The sequence below is a fragment of the Pimephales promelas genome, chromosome 13, assembly GCF_988280905.1.
Source record: "Pimephales promelas chromosome 13, fPimPro1.hap1.1, whole genome shotgun sequence".
NCBI classification, from domain to species: Eukaryota; Metazoa; Chordata; class Actinopteri; order Cypriniformes; family Leuciscidae; genus Pimephales; species Pimephales promelas.
In genome coordinates, this window is record NC_142781.1 from 19,685,270 (window position 1) to 19,702,674 (window position 17,405).

The following is a 17,405-nucleotide window of genomic DNA, read 5'->3' on the forward strand; positions in this document are numbered from 1 at the left end:
GTTTCGCCTTCTCGATGACATCACGCACGCCATTAAAGACGGCATGCGATGGCTGGTCAGGAAGCAACGTGTAGTCTGACATGTGTCTTGTCCACGACACGACAAGATTTTAGGAGTCAAAATCACGTAATCTGACACGGTGACTATCGTAAAAAAAAAATTGTATTATCTGAAACCAGGCATAAATTAACTAAATAATTGAAGTCCATCAAACATTACCAGAAAGCCATCTGTTTAAAAAATGGCCATTTATATCCTCTCATATAACTAGCACCAAGCAATACATCGCATTGAACAGCTCTATCCAGACAAGCGATGTGGCATATTGTCAATCACTTACTGTGTGTTTACTTTGAGTAGCTCTACCCACAGTACAATCTCAGTGATCCAAAATCTTGCTCTACATTGTTTGTTTGTTAAATAGAAACCATATTTTGATTGGCTGATTTCAGCGTGGACAGACAAATTGCTTGTTGCTTGCAACATGTATTACATCATGTCCAGTTAGGATCCATAATCTAATTAACAATCCATTTACCTCCTCGAGTTCTCTTTTCATAAATCTGATAGATTCCAGTATGTATTTTCCTCTATAAAGCACCTTCTATGTCTCTTAGGCCCCGTCCACACTACTACGTTTTCGGAGAAAAACGGAGAATTAAAACGAATACGATCTCCGTCCACACCAGCATTTTATCTGCGTATTAGAAACGATCTCCGTCCACATTAAAACACGCGACCATTCACCAACACTGGGCATGCGTGTGCCAGTGATTGACGAATCAGGGAAGGATACGTCATGACTGATAACACCCAATGAGCGTTTCTGAAGTCCTCCGTTTTGTCTCGTCTACACTAAAACGCCCTCCGGAGATTCAAAACGCAATACGGAGCTGCAGCGTTTCTAAACTTCTCCAGTTTTAGGTCTTCGTTTTTCCCGTTTTAGTCTGGACGGGAGGTGCAAACGTAGCAAAAGGTTTTAAACGAAAACGCAGTAGTGTGGACGGGGCCTTACTTCTCTTCATTCCCTCAGGTGCCTGTGGCCCAATGACATATTTGGCAGTGAGAGGGATGATGCCGTGCAGACGCTGCTGCACATTTACTTCAGGCACCAGACTCTGGGTCAGACGGGCTGTTTGGCTGTGGTGGGCCCCAGCAGGGATCTATCTCAGGCCAGCACGCGCCTCATGGAGCTCAACCTTCAGATCCGTGAAGCTCTCTGCCAGGCTCAGACTCACCCGCACACCCACCAGACCTGCATCCTGTCACCGACCCCCACGGCCCACATCCAGACACAAATCGACACTCAAAACACAGTCCTCATCACTGGACTGTGAGAGCTTCACAAACTCAACTCTCTTCCTCCGGGGTGGTGGGTTTGGGGATTTTCATGTAGACTTCACCTCAAAGGGCTAAAGAATGTGTGGACATTAGTTGCTCAAAACTATTACCCTACATAGCGCGTTTTTCTTCCCCCCCCTTTCTCCAAAATAGTTTTACCTCTTCAGATGTTGTAAGAAGTACGAAAAATGGGACTGATCGAGAACCATTAGGAGCGACACTGGGCGATAATGATGCTAAAATTGAAGCTTTTTGGCGGAATGACCTATGACCTTTGGGTAGTGTCCTTTTTTTTTTTTTAGACTGATCCACATCCGTCTGCCCCATTATGCACTGGGGCAGAGATGGGATTTGAAGCGTTATTGTGAGAATCAGAGTTTAGCAATGGATCGGCGAGACTCGCAAAAAGCATGCTTGAAAGAGAAAAGCCTGCGACAAATATTTTTTTGAGAATTGTATTTTTTAACAGTCTTAGATTGTAAATGTTGGGATATTTAACAAGTAATTGTAAGCTGGGGGGGCCATACCCTCCATTTAAAGAGGTTTATCTGTTTAACTTTATTGACCTGCGTCGGGGAGAACTTTCAGCTTTTGCTGGGCCGCTCTTACAAAACCCTTAAACTATAACCAAATAAGTAGCTGCCTGTAGGAAACCATAGACTCTTGTGTACGCGTGCGAGGGCGAGTGTGAGCGTGAGAGTGTGCGTGCGAGTGCGTTTGACATGGACTGATATTTGCACACCCGTTCTCTCTCATACATGCACGTTAACAAACCGAGATGCACAGGTGAAGTGCAAACTGGCTGCAACTCATGGAAATATCAATAACTTATTTTACTCTGTATATATTTTAGAAAATGTATAGTGTAAAAGCAGTATTTTTCCTTGTACATTTGTGTAATGCACTGTTCAATCAGAGAGAGCTCAGTAGAGGGTAACGAACGACTAATGCAAAAAAATTGCGAGCTGAATAGCAGTTGGGAAGTCACGGGCTGCCCTCCTTTATGATAATACGCCACCTTAATCTTCAATATTTCCCGACGAACGAGCTCGGCTTCTCAGGTCGAGCTTTTGCCATATGCATTCCTTGATAACCCACTGTGATCTCCATGTTGGCCCCAAGTCCCCCACTGAGGGAAAACTGGGGCTAGTGTTTGTCCATGTTGGCTCTGTCTTAACCCTAGACTCAGGGCTGCGCTGAGGGTTTGTGGGCTCTGCGACGCTTCTGAAAGGCACTGCACTTCGCTTGCCGAACTCCCAAGAGACAAAAGCGTTGAATCTGTCGTGGCACATTGAGAAATAAAACGTTCACTGTATTCATTCCTCTCAGAGATCTCTTCTGTTGCTTGTTTGGTACATTTTGAATGCTGTTCTTAATTATTTAATGGATATATTATTTACCTGGAAAAATATAGTTTTTATCTAAAGGTGCATTATCTCTTTTTTTCTGTTTCCCCCTCTCACATTTCTTTCTGGTTTGTCTTTGTTTGTCATCTGATTTACCTGCTTTTTCCTGTACTGTTAAATAAAAACCTGATTATAAGCAACTCTGGCCGTTTTCCATTTCCTGACGACCCTCAGTGTTTAATTGTAGATATTCAGTTATCCATATAAGCAGTACGTTTGATTATGCGTTCTTTTTTTTTCCTTATTCCATACAAAGTACAACTATAATAGTGCCCAGACCAATGGATGACAAGCCTGTGCTGCAGTTATGTCATCTGACTTTTTAAAGTGATTGTTCATCAGCTGGAATGAATTGATCAGAAATGAATTCCAACAGTGTTCCTTTGTGTGAGTACCTTGATAATTCTACTGTAGATATTATCCTTGTTGTGAATTGGCATTTTTCAGGTTTTGTAGTATGAGAAACTTTGAATTGTATTTTTGGAACCCCATGCATTACATAAAAACACAATTACTGGTTTTGCATTATTTTAAAGTTACCACAAACTAACCACAATGGTTAATAATGCAAGTAGCCAGTTAACCATTTTGCTCATTCAATTTAGGTTCTTAACTACTGGAACACCCATTTCATTGAAGCTTGAATTTATCAGTTTTTTTTTTTTTTTACAAATTAAGCTTCCAAGTTGTCACTTTGTGTTGAGATGTAAAATGTGCACTTGTGTTCTGCATGAACTCTGAATAATACAATTTTAGAAGCTACAGTATATCAAAAAGTGTCAGTTAAAAAAAAAGTTTAGCTTTTTAAAGAATTAAAGAAAATGAACAGACATGAGTCAACTGAACGAGTGTTCGGTAGTTCATTTGACAATGTTTTGAAGGCCTAAAAATGCAAACTTTTGAAAAAGATGCAGTTCTCCACGTAAACTGCAAATTTGTAAAAGCATTAACATCATGCACATGTGCATTACATGTTCCGTTTACACAGGGTTTCTTTACAGAGTGACACCACTGGCATGAATACAGCGTTATTAATCCATTTCACGGACCTGTTTGAATGGTGACCGTTTTGAAAACGTTATCATTTGTACGTGACAAAGGTAACACTTCTGTTTAGTAAATCGTTGTTTTGTAAACGTACCCTAAAAGGAGCCATTCAAATCATCCTTCTGCAAAGCATTCACATAAAACTTTGGTTCCAGATGTGCTAGTAATTGCCATATTTATTTTTCAGAATTGACACCTGCAGTTACTGCAAGTACAGTACAAATTAAAGCAAAACAAAAACAAATGAGACTGTAGAGACTGATGGACCTGCTTTCCCACAGCAGTCTTTGTTGAGCAAGGATGCAGAGACTGAAGTGGACAATCCAGCTGGGCAACAATGAAGCCTGAGCGCAACGGTGCTAAATGATGTATTTAAAGCTGAATGTGCTGTCACAGGAGAGCCGCTTGCCTTTGCAGCGGCCACACAGATCCTGCCGGTGAGGTCTTTTGGGGTCCACATGACGTGATGTTACAGGACATGTGCAGCGAGTCTTCTTACAAGTCTGAAAGCGAATAGATAATTCAAAATGCACTGTTTATATATGATCTATAAAATACTGGTAAATTGACATTCCTAGTCAAGACTGTTCATCAATAAAAAGTACAGTTATGGACAAAATTAAAAGTTGGATCAGTTTAAGTGCAAATCCTTCATTTAGTGTTTTGTTTTTACTTCTACCCCCTTGGAAGTTTGCTGTGGTCCCATAGAAAGCCTCAGGCCCTCTAGTTGAGAACAATGGCAGGAATGGCTTACCTGACAAGTTATGTCTTCAACCCGGTATGGATTGAATGATTTCTGACATGTTCTGCAAAACTGCTTGAAATAAACCTTAAGGAGAGACAGTAAAGCGTGAATCAATAGCTATACACTTGCAACAATAGAAGGGGAAAACATTGGTGTGTCTGTTTAACATTTAATTGGGCCATGGATGCAAGTTAAAATATGCATCCATCTAATAAATTACCTTGTTTGTGCCTTGGACACACCACACATAAGCACTTTCCCAGCGCAGGTTGCAGTCTTTGCAATGATAGTAGCCATACTTCTGCTCCAAAAACTACATTAAAAACAAGGTAACACACTGCTTAAAACAAACTACGTCCACCTTGTTTTTAAGGTAACGTTAGGCCTACTCCATTTGTAAATGTTACTCTATATTCAATTGCACAAATTAAGTTAGGATAAAAAGACATGATTTTACGTCAAGGATAATCAACTTCCCCTAACCTGGAATCTCACACGAGCCTTGGACTTGGGTTCGCTTTGTCCGGTTTTCACTGGCTCGTTTCTGGTTTCCTCATTTGTTTCCGTCTGTTTGTTTTCATTTTTCTCTGGACTAAGCGGTTCCTTCACGCTTTCCTCACTCTCTTTGCGCTCGTCTCTCTCGGCACTTTCCACCTTCCTAGCGCGGTCCACGGTCTCCGTGTCGTCCTCCTCGTCCTCCTCCTCCTCTCTAAAGAGGGACACTAGTCTCCTGGACTCGACCGGGGAATACACGGCTTGAGTGCGCGGGAACCGGACGCCGCCGCTGATGGGACTCCCGGGGGTCTGGACCTCCTGCCGCCGCTGGCGCAGCGCATCACGCTTCCGGGCCAGAAGGGTCCGCGGGCCCAAAGAGCACTGGATGGACGCGTCGGTCTTCGGGTTAACCTGGACCGCGATGTCTTTGGTGTTGGCTTTCCTCAGACGCGGGGTGAGGTTCGGATTGATCTGAGACAATATGGATTTGAGCTGCGCCCGGTGGTAATTATCGACGTAGTTCTCGCCCTCACCGCTATTGGCGAAGTAAGCTTTCTGTCTCCAGCTCTTGAACTTGGGGTTTTTGTAAGAATAAGGATTGTAAGAAGAATAAAGATAGTTGTCGACTGTCTCGTTACTATACATAGCCATTTTTTCGCTTAGCCGAATGTATAACGCATTGCAGCAGGTTAAGTAGACACACGGACACAGATTGAGGTCAGGTGGTTAATTGACTCCAATTAACGGGAATGGATTCACACGGTTAGTGAACAAATCCGAAAATATCAGGGACTTTTCAAAAGGGATTTTCCAGACCTCAAAAAAGGTAATAATGTATAGGCTACTTCTGGAAAAAACGATTTAAATTGTTAGCTGTTCTGGGAACATTTAATCTGTTGACCATTCGTTTATTGTTATTTGTTTGTCCAGTCTACACATTGACCACATGGATCATCTTAATTAGTCATGAACAGATCCAAATTCTACTTTTAAAATACATATTTCATTGATTTTGAGAGATTTCACTTGTAACACAATGTGCATGTTCTCAACATACATCAAAGAGCTGTCCTTAATTGCAACAATATAACATTTTAACACAAACTAGTTATAATGTCAATATAGAGTTTATTTAAAAATAGGCTACATGTTATATTGTTAGAAGTTGTGTCCCCTAATTTACAGTAATGGATGTCACTCTTTTAAGAAAAGGGACAATTATTTGTCCTACTTTCTGTGTAAAGGTCATTGCAGACATAATGGTTGATCTTTTTGATGAATATTGTCTTATTAATGTTGCTAAAATGCCCCCTGATCTTAAAAATATCATGATGGCAGCAGTCATTTTAGAAAAGTCTGAATTTATGTTTAATACCCAGGTGGAAATACAGAAGTTTGCACCAGTGCCATAAGCACCAGTATTTGACAAAAAAATTGGCTGAATAGCCAATGAATAACATATAGGCCTAATAATAAAATTTAAATAAATAACACTAATTTGTGTGTGTGTGTGTGTGTGTGTGTGTGTGTGTGTGTGTGTGTGTGTGTGTGTGTGTGTGTGTGTGTGTGTGTATGAAATATGCCACTTCAGTTGTCCTATTGCTAAAATCAAAAGTGTTTTAATGTTAAATAATAAATAATATATTCATATAAAGTTGTTGTTTTTTGTGAGTGTATATAAAATAATTTTCAAACCAGAGTCTGGCAGTGATATTGGAAGAACAAAAATAATAATATTAGATGCTTGCTGTAAACATTTATTCATCTTGCAGGCGTTTTCTTATATTCTGATAAACATGTAGGCTACAATATTTTCATTTTGATTACAGAGATGGATTCTGTATTTAGATATTTTCAGAAGGAAACTAGAACATAATCAATTTTCTAGAATAAACCTTATTTTAAATAAAGTCTATGTGAAGAGTTCAGATGCAAAAGCCTCTAAATGCCATTTGAAATTTTCTTCTAAAATGACCATTTTTATCAAGCTTGTATATTTAAGTTCAGTAATTTCACTTAAATGACAATTAATAGGTAATCTTCACTGCCATTTAAGTGAAATTACTGAACTTAAATATACAAGCTTGATAAAAATGATCATTTTAGAAGAAAATTTCAAATGGCACTTAGAGGCTTTTGCATCTGAACTCTCCATGTTTATTGCCGTATGGCTTTTCTAGTTTTCCAAAACTACATTTGATCTGACGCTGACATGTGGTTGTAGCCTTTGGTATCGGTCATATCAAGCAGTAAAATTCCACTATTTTTGAAGCAATAATCTCAAAAAACATATTTTGTCTTGTTTTGGAACCAGAAACAAACTGACAGTGGGTGATGTGCAGTATAAGGCGTGGGATGTGAATCAGTCTTCTCATCCTCTGGGTCCACATAATCAAATAAGCCAATGTAATCCTTTTACTGGGGTAATAGCAGGATTCATTAAAACAGCAGCATCAATCTATATTAATGGTGGATTTGCATACATCCATGACACTCTGAAAATGTCTTATACATTATTTAAATGAATGAATGAATTCTCTGAACTAAAAATATATAATTTACTAGACATAAACCTCTCTCTCTTTGTGTGTGTGTATGTATACTGTATATATATATATATATATATATTCATAGTATATAATTTAAGAATTATATAGAATTATCTATTTAATATTATAATTATCTTTGTCTAAAATATGGTGTTATTTGTTTTTTTTATATTTTTTTTTATTAATAAATGTGCAGCATGTGTATTTGTTTTTGAATTTTGCTTATATTTTATGCTAATTCAGAAAATGCTATTGAATCGTAATATCTGGCTAGTGTGTTTAGATAAAGATTTCAAATATTGGCTCGGGATATTCAAATTCAGTATCGCCACTGTGTGATGTCATGATGATATTAGTTTCCAATTTCACAGTCTTGCAATCCTTTTTGGCACATATTAGTGACAATGCTGTGAGTAATTAGTCATAAATTCAATAGTGACTGATGACATGAATAAATCCTAAATATGCAGGTCCTGTGTCTATAGTGAGTCTCAAGTGGGTTGTTTTTGTCCCCTTATACAGGCGTGGGGCTTCCAGCACCATCCTGTGACTCAAGCACAATGACATTGGGATCGCTCACTGTTACCGCACCATACATAGAATCAAATGGTACATCTTCTTCTTTCATTCTCTTGTAGGATATGTTTGTATCATCATCATCATCATCATCCTGCATGAGGTCCTGTTTATGTAGTACCTCTGTCCTGTACATGCGGTAAACCAGAATGAAGATGCCAGCCTCTGCTGCCTGAAAGAGTGCGTACAGCAGAGGAAACATATACATGCCTCCCATCAGGTGCGGGGGGAACGCCAGCTTCAGGATGGCTGTGCAGAGCTGCACGTTCTGACATCCGGTTTCCAGAGACACAGTCCTCCGACTGTTGGGGGGCAGGTCGAAGAGCGTGGCCAGGCCGTATCCTGCAGCGTAGCCGGACATGGGCATGAGCACGGCCACCAGGTAGATGGAGGCAGGGATGGTGGCCAGCAGCTCCGGGCCCAGCATGGTTCCAGTCATGATGAAGAGCATCAGCAGAGTGACCAGGAGAGACCACAGAGACACCTGGAGCACAACACAAAGCATAGGCTGGTAAATCTTACAAACAGTCAAGTGACCTTTATTTATATGGACCTTTTTACAATACAGATTGTTTCAAAGCAGCTTTACGGTGATAACAGGGAAATAATGCCACAGATCAAGAAGGAGATAGCATCATAGACCAGCTTAAGTAAGTTTAGTGATGGTTCAGTTTTGTTAAAAAAGGTTATTTATTTAGTTCATTTATATATCTAGCTGCTCTGGAGAAAACCGTGATGTCATCGTCCAGCTCAGATACCGGTAATGGTGTCAATGCAGGCAGATCAATAATATTGTTGAATGGTAAGTGTCGCCAGCGTTAAACTGTCATACAGATCTCCTTGAAATTTCTCATCAGAATTTATCCAGGCTATTGATCCATTTAGTTTATTTGAGTTATTTAGCAAACACAATCTGCAATATTTTCTTGGTGTAATGGACATATTATCACAATATTTTGATTTTATTATATGGATCTAATGGGCATTATTATCATAATATTATTTTTTAATGGATGTAATGTATTTCAACCAGTATAACAAAAATTGTTTAGAAAACAAATTACCTATACCCTTACTTTAATTACAAAACTTATTATTTATTTTTGCTAATTATTTTATTTCAGTTAGTTTTGTTTTCAGTTGTTAGTTTCGTTTAGTTTTAGTTTTTAATTTATTTTGACAATTTTATTTTATTTCAGTTTACTAAGGTTTTTTGACCAATCGTTTTAGCCTTAGTTTCGTACTTGGTAGACATTACCCTGGTCGAGAGGAAGAATCAGTAGCACCTCATTGCAGTACATGAGATCCAGGGGGCGGAGTTGGATCCAGATCTGAGGGGTGGAGTTGGGTGGGTTTAGTGTTCAGGGGTGGAGCTGGGTAGATTTAGGGGTGGGGTGTTATGGATCAGGGGATGGAGCTGGGTAGGTTTTGGGGTGGGTTTAGGGATCAGGGGGTGAAGCTGGGTAGGTTTAGGTATATGTAAGGTGGGAGTGGATTTCATGTTCTGCAGTGAAGACCATCTCGGAACAACTGTGAAGATGGCACTGTGTAACAGGAGTCAGCGGGCAGCAATTAGCCGTAAAGGATTTTCAGTAATAAGTCTGGGAACAATTGATGTGACATATTTAGCTATTTATGGCCTGGGGAATGAATCCTGAAAATAGTTAATGGCACAGACAGACATGATGATACTACTAGAGGAGAAAAGAGGAAGCCATGATAAGTGACAAATCAACCCACTTTGTTTTATCCACTCTACTTTCCCGTCGCACCCACCCCCCAACAGCCTGTATTCCTTTATCACACACTCTGTCACCCACACCCCTCCGCCTCTCTCTATCTCACAGTCGCCACCGTGCTCTTCTGACCAGCCTGTTCTTAGATAAGCTCAACTGAAAGGAGGAACCCATTTGACGGCACTTTGCCCTTGGGCACTTGACTTTAGTCTCCTAATGGCCTGAGATTGTGGATGTTAAGACCACATAAGAAATCCATCACCAGTGATATTTAAGAAAAGAGAGCATAATTCATAATTCTAAATTATTTTCTTATGATGAAGGTATTCGACTAGTGACTCCTCTAAACCAACTATCTGACGTTTCAGTTTCATTTTCCTAACAGCAAATGCAAGAAGCTGTGGCTCTATACCTTGGTTAGACAACTGAACAAGTTTTTATTTATTTTTTATTATTATTATTTTTTCGTGCATTTAGTCACCTTAATGATGATTTCTGCCACTCGAGGATAGCGCTGTCTGAGCCAGACCCCGAGCCCGATGGGAATGAGTGTGCTGCAGAGAGTGAGAATGATCGCGCCGAAGGGCAGAAGGTTGACCACGGGTGTGTTGATCCAAGCGCGACTGTATATCCACAAACACAGCGGCATGAGCACGAGCGCCAGGACAGTGGACGAGATGGTCATGACGATGCTGGAAAACAAAACCCACCAAAAACAATGTATTACCAAGTCAGGCAAACAGTTGACAGGTTCTTCTGACCTTTAATTAATTTATGTGTTATGCGCCGGTGTCATTATCTCTCGATATTGTCATTTTGTCAGAAAGAAAAGAGGCATAGGCCTACTGACAAATATTAAACCACAAATTATGTGGAATGTCCAAAAATCCATAAATATTTCAAATGAAATATTTAAATATTTTTAATACATTAGGCCATCATCTTTTTTTTACATTCTCGCGATATTTTTTTATTTGATTTTTGTGACATAGCTAATCTGAGACTCATTTTAGCCGTGGTATACAGTTTTTCTTTAATGAGCCTAATAACATATTCTCACAATATTTTGTAATATCACAATATTTTTTCACAAACATTGTTATGCACTCTTAAAAATAAAGATTGTCATCGGTGGTTCCACGAAGAACTTTTAACATTCATGGAACTTCTACATTCCACAAAAGGTTATTTATGGGAAAAGTTTTTTTTTTTAGATTAAGATGTTCTTAACTTTAAAATAATGGTTCTTTTAAGAACTGTTTACTGAAAGTTATTTTTGACTTTCAGGGTTTTTTTTTTTTTTGGTTTTTTTTTGAGCACCCAAATGGTTCTTTAATGGCATCACCACAACAACAAAACAAATCAAAATCTCTTTGAAGCCTTTAGTTGATCACCAAACGTATGTAATAGACATCATAGCTACCTGAGGTTCATCTCGCCGTTGACCAGCAATGACATGATGTTGGAGAGGTTTCCTCCTGGGCAGCAGCCGCAAAGCAGCACAGCCATAGCGGCCACATCCTTGAGGGAGAAGGCCAGTGCCAGGAGGAAGGCGATGAGGGGCATCAGGACAAACTGGCACAGCACCGCCAGCAGGACTCCTATGGGCTTTCGGATGTGCTCGCCCAGCTGACTGAGCTCCACCGTGCAGCCCAGCCCCAGCATGGTGAAGCACAGGACCAAGCCAACAAACACATTAATCCAGTGACTCAATGGAGAATCCCAGAAAGCCACAATCAGGTGAGTGGGCTCTTCAGAGGGCGAGAATGGACCCGCCAGGAGCCCCGCTGGAGCTACATCAGTCCTGAAGCTGCTGAGCACCAGAGACAGCGGCTCATCTGTGACGCGCAACTCTGCCATGGGAGGCTTCTTCGAGAAGCTGGCTGGGTCCTCTGTGAAGTTCAGAAGTCGCGTGAGCGCGGCGGTGTTTGGCACGCTGCTGGAGGTCTCCATCGCGTCTCTAGAGCACTGGAGCTCTCCAAATGAATATTCAGTCTCCGCGGGTGTCTCCTTGACCTGATGAGAAAGGCGCGCGGTCCCCTAGCGGCGCAGGATCATTGTAAGTCTGCCAGCAGTGACTGAGGGACACTGGGATGTCCAGCGCTGAGCGCGCGGTGCCACTGGGAGGGGTTTGGCGTATGCGCGCGTCACCAAGGGCCATTACAGGCTCCAGCCACAAGAATTACCTCAGAACCTGATCCCAAAGACACGTTTGAGTTGGAATTGGAATTGAAACTGGATTGGAACATGGCCGTTGGAACTTCAACGTTTGTTATTACGCACTAATATGTTAGGAACTTTATACAATTCTGTGTCATGCACATAGCTAATAATTTAATAAATGATATTTTCATTAGGCCTACTGACAAAGATCAAAATATTTAGGTGGGGGGAAAAACCTAGATTAAACATAGGTAACCGTTAAATTTTAGGGTCATCTATTAATCAGAAATCAGAAATTCATTAATTGTTTCCATTGTTTAAAATTCTTCAAATAGCCTGTTCAATAGTATTGTTCATATGGATTGTCGCACAATAGCCTATTCTAATATTAGATTGTTTTCAACTGACAAAATAAGTTTTTATGATTTATATATTCTAAAGAATAACAACAACAACATAGGCCTACATTGACTCTGGGCTTGACACATGGTCAAGCTGGCTCTGAATAACATGAAAACCCTCCAGGAAAGACGGTCTGATTTTTCTGAAAAGTGCATCTTTAGGCAGAAAAAGCCCATGGTGAAACTGACTCTGGTCTTGACTCTGAAATCTCGAAAAATGACAAGACCATAAATGTCTGTTGTTGGAAAAAGACAATTGATAGAACAGTGAGATGTACGTATATCTGTTCAATTATTATGTGTCCGATTTGTTCACGTAAAACAATGAGACAACAACAACGATAATAGCTTAATAATGCAACATTAAAAAGCTAAATTTCCACAGTAACACATTATAATAACCAAAACAAACTCTTTAACTAATTATGGCCTACTAGCTTAACATCATAAACCCCGGATTTGACTCGTGGCTGACCAGAGGTGTTTAAGCACAAGTGATTCCATCAGGAATAAACAAATTACTGTGACAGTTGTTATAACAAAATTTGAAATTAAAAGTTGTCCATTTGTGTAGAACATTTGTTGTGCAACCTCTTGTTCATTGTGCAATGCTGATGCTGCTGCCAAAACATCAATCATTCACATGTATTGATCTAATAGGCTACTTGACTGTTATGAAGCGTTCCATATAAACATTTATTCAGTTTACATTCAAATTTGATATTTTTACAAATTACACCATTTATTATTCCAATGTTAATAATACAACATGCGTGTAACCACATATGGTTTAATTTTGATGCACTTTTCTTTTAGGAAATCTCTTGTGTACTTTCACCCTTCAGGCATGTCCAGTTGTTCTCATTATTTACATAAGTGACGGGTTTTCTCTGACTGTCCTACTTTCCTGTAAACAGTGCTTGAGTCACACACGGTCTCTGTCAGGATATAACTGAGGGGAATGAGCAGAGTTTTGGAATAACTGGACACCTAAACAATAAAAGGTAAGATCGTTTTGTAAATGTTTTACCATTTTAGACTGAGCTTCAGGGAACATAGCCTAATCTAAATTTCTATGCGATTCATTTTTCTTCGCTTTCTTCTTATAGGCTATAGCTAAGTTACATTCATGAAAATATTTTTGTTCGGAGTAAATCTCTTCTCAAAAACAAACGAGGAAATGCTATGAATAAAACATCAACTTAAAAACAAACAAACAAAACAAAAAAAATTATTTGAACTTTAACTTTTGAAGCTCGTGAAGATGAATTCCTGGCTCATGCACGCGCTCTCGGTGATGCTCGTCTTCTGTTCCCGTGACGCCATCTCGTGTCCAAAGCGATGCACGTGCCACTTCAGCGCCAAAAGCACCGAGGTTGTGTGTCCTGATGCTGGCCTCTCTCATTTCCCTGGAGACGGTCTCCCAGGCAACACCACCTCCTTAACCATCCAGTTTACCAACCTGACCGTGCTGACCTCTCAACACCTGAAAGCCATCCCACAGCTAGAGGAGTTACACCTGCCCGGAAACAAACTGAGCAGCTTACCAGCAGATCTTCTGAAGGACCTTCATTACCTGCACACTATAGACCTCACGGGTGAGTCTGTGTGTATAAAAGCTCCTTACAGGCTTGTTGAGGTTAAGAGTCACATGTATTTTGAAGCCATGTGCGTGGAAGCCGCAATGAGCCGTTTGTGGAGTGAGAGAGGAACATCTCTTCCTTTTTACTAGTGTTGAGAAGAAAAGTCTTCTCTTTCTTGCAAATGAAGCTCAGGAGGCATAATTACATCCAGAAGTCAAAATAAGACTTTATTGAACAACGCAAGAAAGCCGAGATGCCTGACCATTTCACTCACTCACACTTTTATACAGTTTTAACCAATGATCTCATTTGTGTTGTACTCCCTTTTCTCTTCCTTGAATCTCCCCAAACTTTTACAGTTACTATTTTCTTCTCTTCGTAAGGGTTGCCAAATGCCATGCACAGTCAAAAACATGTTTTGATTGTATGAAGACCATGTTGAAGGCAATGTGAACATCTCTTGATGTTTTTGAACCAAAAGAGCAACTTTCCATCAGTTCAGATGCAAACCACAAGCAACTTCAGCAAAAAAAAAAAAAAAAATCTTTTGCAGGTCATGCAGGTTTTTAATAATGTTTAAGTTAATATGTGTTCAAAATCACTTTAGACAAGACTGTACTGTTTTCGGTTTATTTTGATAAATAACATAATTTATTTCTAAAAAGGCTATACTGTTATTTAATTTTTTTTATTTTATGTTAAAAATACAGAAACATAATTATTTAAAAAAGTAAATATTCTGAAAGCACTGAATGAGATCTCAATTACAGTAGTAATACATAAATATATCTTATTAAGTATATTTTATTATATGACATATCTTTTTTATTTTATATGGTTTCTTTATAAATATTATAAATATGGTGATTAATCTCTAAGGTGGACACCTGATTAGATAAATCAAATGGAAAAGTCATCCAGCTGTTTATCATGTTAATTATTGTGCCTTTCGCCCCGACAGCAGGGGCGCCTTTTACCCCGAATACCTTTATATATTATTTTGTTATTTCTGAAAAGACATTAATAAGACCCAGTGGGGGATTCAGACACTTGACCCTGAGCACTGACACCTAAAATTTACATTCAGATATTATTATTTTACAAAGTAATTCATATTAATAAACTTATCTGACAACAGAAGGTTAAATCAATGTTAGCTCAAGTAGGAAAAAATCTTAAATGTACTCTATAAATGATAAATTATAACTTTTGAACCCAAATGTTATCTGTTTCACTTCAAGATACAATATTAATTTGAACAAAGCATGCTGTAAAATATTATTTAAAAAAACTGAACTAAATCTAGACAGTTGAAAAATGAAATGCAAACATGCCAAGGTTTTAAACTGGTCTTGCAATAACATCTCTATAGCTGAATGGTTTTGTGAGGTTTAGAACTGAAAATAAAATTTTAATATAATTTTAAATAAAAAAATATAATTTTAAATGAAAATAAAATTTAAAATCTAAATTTAACACTGCCTTTTTCTGCAACTTTTTTTCAAAGTACAAATTTTCAAAGTAAAAGTGATGAGCTGAATTTCTTTGCCGTTTAGTGGTTTGAAAGAGAATAAAGTCAAATCAAACAGCGTGTCGTACATTTATCTCAGTCATTCAATGCCGTATGTCGTAAAATCGTAAATTGTTAAAAAAAATGTGCACTGTGCTGAATATGCGTTATATTTTATTTTATATTTTCAGAAATCTCCAAATTCTGTTTGAAAAAAAAAAAAAAAAAAAAAACCTTGAAGGCAGTTTTTTCAGACACGTTTTTATGACAGCCAAAACAACTGAACTGGTGTAGCAGGTCACAGCCTGTGTTCTAATTCTTGTTATCCAAACTGTGCACAGACAATGAACTTCGAGAGTTGCCTGCGTATGTTTTCCATCACGCTCCACTCCTCAACCTGGTGCTGAAAGACAACCGCATCTCCAACATCCACCCAGACTGGCTGCCCAGCAACAGCAATCTCACGTGGTTGGATTTGTCCGGAAACCATCTTATGAAATTCCCAGTGGCCCAACTCCAAAGTCTGAGTCAGCTAAAGATTCTGCACCTCTCGCAGAACAAACTCGAAGAGCTTCCAGTTGGGTGTCTAGATGCTCACCCTGCTCTAGAGAGACTTCATTTGGACCAGAACAAAATCCAGTCCCTGGATGTAAAAGCCTTTAGTCATTCTGCCAACCTGACTCATATCTTCCTGCAGAAAAATCGACTAGACAGCCTCCCGCCACCTGTGTTTCAAGGGCTCAAGCGCTTGGAGTATGTTGACCTCAGTGAAAACAGGCTGGAGTTTCTGTCTCCTGGCATATTAGATATTAATACCAGTTGGGTGGAGTTGACCTTTAACCCGTGGGATTGTGACTCTAAAATAGAGTACCTGTGGAGGAAACTGACCATGGAGTCCCTGCAATCAGAGCCCAAATGTGCTACACCAGAGAATCTGAAAGATCGCGTCATTGCGACACTCACCCGCAAAGAAATGGGCCTGCCGGAGTAAGAGAGACAAGATCAGAAGTAGAGGAAAGTAAAAGGAAATCATGTGTTTAAGGAGGGAGAGGGGACTTTTAAAGCAACTCGCCGTAATGGATCTCACAAAAATGGATCATGTGAATGTTTGCAAAATGCATTGCAAATAAAGAAAAATTTAAACTTGAATCTTTTTTTTTGTTTGTTTAATGCAACAGCACATAATTGTGACACAACCTTAATTGTTTTTTGTTCAGATAAACAATTCTGATCTCATATAGCCTACATTACATAATAAAGACGGACTATTACAAGCTAAAATTAATTCACCGCACTCAACATTTTCCACAATGGTCTATGGTCAGCAGTTAAATTGTTAAAGCTACACTGTGTGATTTTTACCCCCATCTAGCGGTGAAAATGTATCTGACAATCCAGTAAATATTAGTTTCTGTTCCTCTCAATTCCGATTTCGTTTTAACTCCTACGGTGGCCAATGTAGTCCAAGATTAACATGGCTTCCAGTTCAACCTCGCCCATGAGTGTTAACTCAAACGTAAACGCGAAAGGCGAAGCTTGAATTAACGGGTATGTCCCTCTTTCAGCAATGCTGTGTCAACAAAACAAATGGATTAAGTAACTTTCTATGTTTTTTTCTGATAAGTGTTGTTCGATAGTAGTTTTCATTTACCAAGAAAAAAAACCCCAGTATGCATCAGTTAAGAGCATGCTTAATATGAAATATGTTATCTGGGTTCAAAATCCAGATTTGTGTGAAATCTATATTTAAGTTTGTGTTTGTGCTATATATTATGTAAACACAAACTTTTATTTTGGATGCGATTAATCGCGATTAATCGTTTGACAGCCCTAAAAAAAATATACATATTTGA

General features: G+C 39.1%; 4 protein-coding genes across 11 annotated transcripts in view; 2 read left to right on the forward strand and 2 right to left on the reverse strand.

The window, feature by feature from the left end:
* The window catches only part of fryl (FRY like transcription coactivator), a 103,536-nt gene extending 100,647 nt beyond the window's left edge, over positions 1 to 2,889 (forward strand). For all 8 annotated transcript variants that reach the window (XM_089118582.1, XM_089118578.1, XM_089118576.1 and 5 more), the window contains one exon: positions 1,034 to 2,889. In XM_089118582.1, the coding sequence (XP_088974708.1) occupies positions 1,034 to 1,337 (304 nt within the window). In that variant the 3' untranslated portion in view covers positions 1,338 to 2,889. The remainder of the gene's footprint in view (positions 1 to 1,033) is intronic.
* Positions 2,890 to 3,952: 1,063 nt separating this feature from the next.
* zar1 (zygote arrest 1) lies at positions 3,953 to 5,716 on the reverse strand. Its single transcript, XM_039692722.2, has 4 exons — positions 5,023 to 5,716; positions 4,760 to 4,852; positions 4,549 to 4,623; positions 3,953 to 4,297 (listed from the first exon to the last, which is right to left on the reverse strand). The coding sequence occupies exons 1-4, from the start codon at positions 5,683 to 5,685 to the stop codon at positions 4,154 to 4,156; spliced, it is 975 nt and encodes a 324-aa protein (XP_039548656.2). The 5' UTR covers positions 5,686 to 5,716; the 3' UTR covers positions 3,953 to 4,153.
* Positions 5,717 to 6,775: 1,059 nt separating this feature from the next.
* Positions 6,776 to 12,009, reverse strand: slc10a4 (solute carrier family 10 member 4). The gene is made up of 3 exons (XM_039692342.2): positions 11,319 to 12,009; positions 10,377 to 10,587; positions 6,776 to 8,643 (listed from the first exon to the last, which is right to left on the reverse strand). The coding sequence occupies exons 1-3, from the start codon at positions 11,846 to 11,848 to the stop codon at positions 8,098 to 8,100; spliced, it is 1,287 nt and encodes a 428-aa protein (XP_039548276.1). The 5' UTR covers positions 11,849 to 12,009; the 3' UTR covers positions 6,776 to 8,097.
* Positions 12,010 to 13,349: 1,340 nt separating this feature from the next.
* On the forward strand, positions 13,350 to 16,701 carry LOC120493630 (uncharacterized). Its single transcript, XM_039692343.2, has 3 exons — positions 13,350 to 13,463; positions 13,715 to 14,057; positions 15,894 to 16,701. Exons 2-3 carry the CDS (start codon positions 13,724 to 13,726, stop codon positions 16,541 to 16,543), a joined length of 984 nt encoding a protein of 327 aa, XP_039548277.2. The 5' UTR covers positions 13,350 to 13,463; positions 13,715 to 13,723; the 3' UTR covers positions 16,544 to 16,701.
* The last annotated feature ends 704 nt before the right edge of the window (positions 16,702 to 17,405 follow it).